The 7322-nt window shown below is 63.5% G+C and overlaps 2 protein-coding genes across 2 annotated transcripts; one reads left to right on the plus strand and one right to left on the minus strand.

Annotated features, from left to right (window-relative positions):
• The first annotated feature begins 380 nt into the window (after positions 1-380).
• On the plus strand, positions 381-4115 carry FCER1A (Fc epsilon receptor Ia). Its single transcript, XM_055121199.1, has 5 exons — positions 381-423; positions 606-689; positions 1239-1496; positions 2937-3194; positions 3925-4115. Exons 1-5 carry the CDS (start codon positions 381-383, stop codon positions 4113-4115), a joined length of 834 nt encoding a protein of 277 aa, XP_054977174.1.
• Positions 4116-5876: 1761 nt separating this feature from the next.
• LOC101541982 (olfactory receptor 10J4-like) lies at positions 5877-7020 on the minus strand. Its single transcript, XM_055121200.1, has 2 exons — positions 6993-7020; positions 5877-6846 (listed from the first exon to the last, which is right to left on the minus strand). The coding sequence occupies exons 1-2, from the start codon at positions 6998-7000 to the stop codon at positions 5877-5879; spliced, it is 978 nt and encodes a 325-aa protein (XP_054977175.1). The 5' UTR covers positions 7001-7020.
• Positions 7021-7322: the final 302 nt, after the last annotated feature.

Raw genomic sequence — 7322 nt, forward strand, 5'->3', positions numbered from 1 at the left:
TCCACCCAGAGGCCTGGGGGCCCGACTCCGAGCCATCCCAGAGCAGCCCCGAAGCCAGTCCTGCTCCTGAGCACTGTTCCGAGATGGAGGAGGGAAGAGACTGCATCCTCTGCCCCTCCTCTCTGGAGATTCCCCACAGGTCTCCTGCAAAGACGACAGACCCCCCCCAAATACGGCCAGCTCCAGGGGGCACAGAGGCCAGTCGGGGCCCCGGAGAGAGCTGGGAGCGGGCGTGGGGGGACAGGCCCCCGAGCAGCCCCGCCCTTATCAGCAGGGCAGGCCTGATCCCCCAGATACAGGCTGAGTTTCCTTATTTCTGTGCCTCGTGGCCCTCGGAGTGGACGTGGGGGCTGGTGGCTCCAGGGTCAGCAACTCCTGCCATGGACTCGTGCAACCTGCTCGCCCAGGCCCTGCTGCTCCTCAGTGAGTCGGGCGCCCTCGGGGCAGAGGGGGCCGTCCCGGGGTGACTCTGCCTGGGCCCCTGGGGCTGTGGGGACCAGCAGGGCAGGGAGGGGTAACGAGGGAGGGGCTGCAGCTCTCGGGGGGCCTCGCCAGCCCCAGGGCCCGGCGGGTGGGCACACTGACCCTTCTCTGCTCCTTTGCAGCCCTGGGCAGCGTGGCAACAGGTGACTGTCAGACCGGCCGTGCGTCTGCGCCCGTGTCCCTCCCGCCCCCGTCCCAGGCCAGCGGTCTGCTCCATCTGTGCTCGTCCCCCCCACAGGCGTCTCGTCACCCTCCACCCCTCCATCCACCACGTCTGCTGAGCTCTCAGCGTCTCTGCCTGGAGTCCTCCCCCTTCCCTGTCACTTCTATCCCGTGGATGGTGCTGGCCCAGCCGGGTGACCGGAGGTCTCAGCCGCCGTGGCCTGGGCCAGACTGTCCCCTCGCCCACCCCTGGGGCCCCTCCCCATAGGACAACCCCCAGCACATGCCACCACAAGTCATGACAGTGTAGAGCTGGGCCACCCCGACCCTCTCCCGCTCCTCCCCTCCCCTCGGGGGGAGCTTGGCAGCCCCTGGGTGCTGGGGAGGGGCAGTAGTACCCCAGAGACCGCCCATGGCCAGGCCCACTCATCCCCCAGGCCTCCCGCTCAGCGCCCTGACGTCCTCTTGTGGCAGCTCTCAGCCTCTGTCTGAGGGCCTGTCCCCGGCGGGGGCGGTACACGCCAGGGAATGTGGAGCGAGGGTTCTCAGTCTGCACTTTCTCTTTCTCTCTCCACGATCCGCCCGTCTGCAAGTCACCCCGAAACCAAGGGTCTCCCTGAGCCCCCCGTGGAGCAGAATATTCCGGGGCGAGAGCGTGACCCTCACCTGTCATCTCGGGAACGGTTCCCTGCTGACTGGCACTGCCGACTGGACACACAACAGCCGCCCTCTGAATGAAAGCACGTCCAGTCTGACCATCTCCGACGCCAGAGAGCTGGACAGCGGCGAGTACAGGTGTCAGGGCGGGGACACGCAGCCCAGTGACCCCGTGCGCCTGGGCATCTTCAGTGGTGAGTCTGGACTCAGAAACACGCAGTGTCCATGGGCTGCCGGCTCATCCCTGTGTGCCCAGGAGGCCAGACCCCGGCCCTACCCCAGCCAGAGTCCACCCACCCATCTGCAGGCTGCCCGCCCCCTCTTCTGGGCATGTGTGCAGGTCAAAGGGCAGCGGGCACTTTCTCATACGACCCTTGTGTCTCTGTCATGCTGGAGATGAGGGAGGTGGGTGCAGGCTTGTGACCTGGGTGAGTCTGACCCCACTTGGAATCATGGTTTGAACCCAGCAACACTCAGTGTGGACCCAAGTCCAAAACACTGAGAAGATATCACTGAATCACTGTCATCTTGTTGTTCATCAATTTGCTCGAGTGCCAAGAACGGCTCCATTAGTCTCAGCCCTGAGTTTTTTTGTTTTTTTTTTTTTTTTGCTTTTTTTGGGTCACACCCAGTAATGCACAGGGGTTACTCCTGGCTTTGCACTCAGGCATTCCTCCTGGCAGTGCTCATCGGACCCTATGGGATGATGGGAATGGAACCCGGGTTGGCCGCATGCAAAGCTAATGCCCTACCCACTGTGCTATTGCTCCAGCCCCCACCAGCCGAGATTTTAGCAGCCTCTCCTTACTGTCTTACCCAATGATTGGAGGCTCTCTCAGGGTCAGAGGGATTAGACCTGTTATTGTTACTGTATTTGGCACATCAAATACACCACGGGGAGCTTGCCAGGCTCATCCATGAATAATATAGCACTGTATCACTGTATCAATGTCATCCCTTTGTTCATCAGTTTGCTCGAGTGAGCACCAGTCACGTCTTCATGGTGAGACTTGTTGTAACTCTTTTTGGCATATTGAATACGCCACAGGTAGTTTTCCAGGCTCTGCCATGCAAGCAAGATACTCTCGGTAGCTTGCTGGGCTCTCCGAGAGGGACAGAGGAATCGAACCCGAGTCGGCTGCGTGCAAGGCAAATGCCATACCCGCTGTCCTATCGCTCCAGCCCCACTAATAATATTTTTTCAAACTCATTCTCCCCTTCAGCGCAGAGGCAAAGGGACTCGAGTTTTCCCATGGTGACTGTGCCGCGTGTGTTTTGACCCTCTACAAAGCATTCGGGAGGCTTGAGCGAGTTTTATATTTTTATCTCCAGTGAGAAGAGAGGTTTCGCCCCACGCGCACACTCTGACCTGCTAATTCTAGAGCAACGCAGAGTCGAATCGAGACACACCCCCTTGATACCAGCGTGTGGCTCCTGCTTGTCCCCAGAGAGTGTGCTCTCTCCTGGACAGGCGGGGCTGGAAGCTCGGGCAGCGCTGGCCCCGGTGGACCTCCCCAGGGAGGGAGGGTTTCAGCGCAGAGAAGACGGTTTCCTGCTTACTAGTCGGGGAGTCTCGGCTCCGGCTGGTGACACGTCTCTCTGCCTGCCCCTGTCTCTCTGTCCGGGACCCTCAGACTGGCTGCTGCTGCAGGCCACCGCCGAGAACCTGAGTGAGGGCGAGCCCCTCCTCCTGCAGTGCCACAGCTGGAAGAACTGGAAAGTGGACAAGGTCATCTTCTATAAGGACAACGTGTCCATCAAGTACTGGTACGAGAACCACAACATCTCCGTGGACAGAGTCACCCTGAATGACAGTGGCCACTACCGCTGCGTGGGTCGGGTCCGCAAGGTGGAGAGGGAGTCCGAGCCGGTGCTCATCGTGGTGCACAGGGGTGAGTGTGCAGAGGGCCGGGCCGCAGGGCCCAGCGGGCACAGCGGACAGAGGGAGACCCAGCCCCCAGCACCCGCACCTGTCAATTGCGCCTCAGCCTCAGTCCTGAGTGACTGCGAGCATCACCTGGGCCAGCTGGGCCCGAGGGCTGGACGGTGGAGGTCTGGGCATCCAGGCTTGGCCCAAGGGCTGGACAGTGGGGGTCTGGGTGTCCAGGCTGTTTCCAGAGTACTGGTTTCAGTGGTGGGATCTGGGCGTCCACTATCTTCAGCCCAGTGGGAATTGCAGCTGGAGGGCTGGTGTCTGCATGGCTCTGCTGCCGTGTCTGTGCTGGAACATTCTGGAATCATTGCAAAGGTCCTCACAGGCCGTCTGGTCCCGGTGGGCTTCAGGCTGTTCCAAGAAGGCTGCAGGTGCAAAGGACACCTGCCATCCTCAGCGGCCATGGCAACAGCAGGCCAGCCAGTAGCCACGGGGGTCTGGCCCCATGAGCCACGCCACCCCGGGGGAGATGGCGCTGAGCTCGGGGAGCGGGTGTCCTCTGTCCCCTCCCGCCCGCTGGCCGCTGGCACCTCTGGGACATCCTACCAGGAGCAGAACACGGAGCCCCGAGCCGGGATTGTGCTCCCAGAATTCACACCCCCCCCCCGATCCTGGGGCCCTAGAGGGATTTGGGGGTCCGGGCTGACGCAGCCCCTCATGCTAGTTCCTTCTCACCCTCCGCCCGGCAGCTTCCCGCAGCTCCCTGCCCTGGCTGCGGCTGCTGGTCCCCGCGCTGCTGCTGGCCCTGCTGGCCGCGGACTCGGCCCTGTTCGTCCTCACCCGGCAGGAGCTCACGATGCTGCAGAGAGCACCGAGAGGCAGGAAGGGCCGAACCACGCGCGCGGCCCCGCGCTCCAGGACAGACCCCGCCAACCGCTGATGCCCCCTGGCTCAGCCAAGGTCCCTGCTGATTCTCGCCGGGTGTTCGGGGACCTGGGGTCTGCTCGGGGACCCCCGGGAGATGTCTGCTCGGCATGTGGTCCCTGGGCTCAGCGGCCAGTAAATGTCGTCAAGGGAGGGAAAGTGGAGACACCGGTGCTGGGAAATGTGCCCTGGTGGAGGGACGGGTGTTGGAACCCTGTGTGACTGACACCCAATCATGAGCAGCTCTGGGATTCAATTTTTTAAAATAAAAATAATAAAATTTTTTAAAAATCAATGTCGGAGCTGGAGCCATAGCACAGCGGGGAGGGCATTTGCCTAGCTCGCGGCCGACCGCGGTTCAATTCCCGGAATCCCATAGGGTCCCCCGAGCACCACCAGGATTGATTCCTGAGTGCAGAGCCAGGAGTCAGCCCTGTGCATCGCCAAGTGGGACCCAAAAAAAAAGCAAAACAAAAAAACAAACAAAAATAAGTAACTAGGGGCTGGAGCAATAGCACAGCGGGGAGGGCGTTTGCCTTGCACGCAGCCAACCCGGGTTCGATTCCCAGCATCCCATATGGCGCTCTGAGCATCGCCAGGGGTTAATTCCTGAGTGCAGAGCCAGGAGTAACCCCTGTGCATCGCCAGGTGTGTCCCAAAAAGCCAAAAAAAAAAAAAAAGTAACTAAATGTCATTGAGTGTGAGGAGGTGGGAGAACCCGGGTACCTCAGCCCACAGGGGAGGAAGTGGGGCTGCAGGAGGCTCGGGGCTGGCTGCAAGCTCACTCCGGGGTCTGAGAACGTTCAGCCTTTCATTTGGCCGAGGGAGGCCTGAGAGGAAATCTCAGAAGAGGAGGCTGGAGACGCAGAGGCTCCCTGGAAAACTCCTTTATTTAGCGCCACCTTCCCGAGGCTGCTCACTCGGGCCTCGGAAGCACAGCCAGCTCCTCCCGCAGGAAGTGGGTGCGGCACCCCTACCACCCCCACACCCGACACAGGCCTGAGCGGGGCTCTGCCCGCGGGGAGCACCCCTGCCCCGGCCCCCGGGAGGGTGTGCCCACTGCCTCCCCCCTCTGTGTCAGGGGTCTGCACAGTTCCACAGACCGAGATGTTCCCGGGGGCTCCTCAGGGCCGTCCTGTTCTGACTCAGCTCCTTGCGAGAGCACGGGGTGCCACGGGAGCCCACGGGCTTGGGCCTCTCTGCCCGTGGCCCTGTGCCCGGCAAACCAGGCCTCTGGGTGGGTACAGAGAACCCAGCTCAGAGGGACCTTGGGGCGAGTTGGCCCAGCAGGGTCAGCTGTCTTGGAGCTGCAGGAGCAGATGTGACTAAGCCACTAGGAAGATCTGATCAGGGCCTGGGGGTGCTGGGGCGGGGGTGGCAGGGGCAGGGGAGGTAGGGGTAGGGGTGATAGCAGTGGAATGGTAGGGGCGGGGATGGTAGGGGATGGTAGGGGTGAGGTGGTAGGGGCAGGGGTGGTAGGGGTGGGGATGGTAGGGGTAGGGGTGATAGGGGATGGTAGGGGCAGGGTGGTAGGGGCAGGGGTGGTAGGGGATGGGGCATGGTAGGGGCAGGGTGGTAGGGAATGGGGGATGGTAGGGACAGGGGTGGTAGGGGATGGGGGATGGTAGAGGTAGGGGTGGTGGTGGGTGGTACCAGCAGCGGCTGCTGGCCCTGTCCCCTGTACCGTGTGGCCCTTGACCCCTGCACTGCTCCCTGCAGCCTGGCAAGGCCCCAGCTGGGTTGCAGCCACACAAGTGGCCAAGCAAAGGCCCGGGGGTCAGTCAGACAGCGGCTTGCGGCCGGCAGCCCGGAGCAGTGCGTCCTTGACCTCCTTGTTCCGCAGGCTGTACACCACGGGGTTCAGCAGCGGCGTGATGACCGTGTAGGTCACCGACACCAGCCGGTCCTGCACCGGCGACGCCTGCGACTTGGGCTTGAGGTAGACGATGGAGGCGCAGCCGTAGTGGACGATGACCACGGTGAGGTGGGAGGCGCAGGTGGCGAAGGCCTTCTTGCGGCCCTCGGCCGAGGCGATCCTGAGGATGGTGGCAATGATGAAGACGTAGGAGCAGAAGACCAGCCCCATGGGCACCACCAGCACCAGCACGCTGACGGCCAGGCTCAGGATCTCGTTGGCAGTGGTGTCCGCACAGGCCAGCCGCAGCAGCGGCGTCACATCGCAGAAGAAGTGGGCGACGACGCGGGCGCGGCAGTAGGGCAGGCCGAACACGGAGGCGACCTGCGCCACGGCCATGCAGAGCCCCACGCCCAGGCAGCTGGCGGCCAGCCGGGCGCAGGCGGCCCTGCGCATGATGGCCGAGTACCGCAGCGGGCTGCAGATGGCCGCGTAGCGGTCGTAGCCCATGGCCGTGAGCAGGAAGCAGTTGTTGACGCCGAAGGTGAGGTAGAAGAAGAGCTGGGCGGCGCAGGCGGGCCGCGGGATGGGCATGTGCGGGCACAGCAGGCCCTGCAGCATGCGGGGGATGATGGCCATGCTGTAGCAGGTCTCGGAGACCGACAGCAGGCTCAGGAAGAAGTACATGGGCGTGTGCAGGTGGCGGTCGCGGCGGATGATGGACACGATGACCGCATTGCCTGAGAGCGTCAGCAGGTAGAGCGCCAGGAAGACGGCGAAGAGCAGGACGCGCGGCCGCTGGCCCAGGCTGGAGAAGCCCTCAAGCAGGAACTCGGTCACCGCGCTGCCATTGGGGGCGGCCGGCGGCGGGGCAGCGCCAGGGGCCAGAGGGCTGGGCGGAGGGCGGAGGGAAGCGGGGTCAGCGCGCCGGAGGGCGACCCGGGATCCCAGGGGCCGTGCACAAGCCCCCCTCCCCCATCCCGGGGGCAGGAAGACAGAGGCGGGGGTGGGGGGCAGCGAACGTCAGGCGACAGTTACCCGGTCATGGAGTCCGGAGCAGACGAGCGGTCACCCCACGCCTCGGTCACTGCGCCCAGCTCCCGGATGCAGGAGGCGAGGCTCTGAGGACACACGGGACACTTGGACCCTCCCCACGGCCACCCCCTCCCCAGGATGCCCGCCCTGCACCCCCCGGGCCCAGCCCCACCCCGGGGGCTCTTTCTGCTGTGTCCCTCAGAAACCCCCCAACCTCCGTCCAGCCCAGAAAGCAAAGGCTGGAGAAGGTCCGTGAGCACAACCCACTGAGTTCCCGCCCTGGGGAGACGAGGCAAGCTTCAGGGGGGCTCAGGACCCTTTAGGCAGGGCTGG

The sequence above is a fragment of the Sorex araneus genome, chromosome X (assembly GCF_027595985.1).
Source record: "Sorex araneus isolate mSorAra2 chromosome X, mSorAra2.pri, whole genome shotgun sequence".
Classification (NCBI taxonomy): domain Eukaryota; kingdom Metazoa; phylum Chordata; class Mammalia; order Eulipotyphla; family Soricidae; genus Sorex; species Sorex araneus.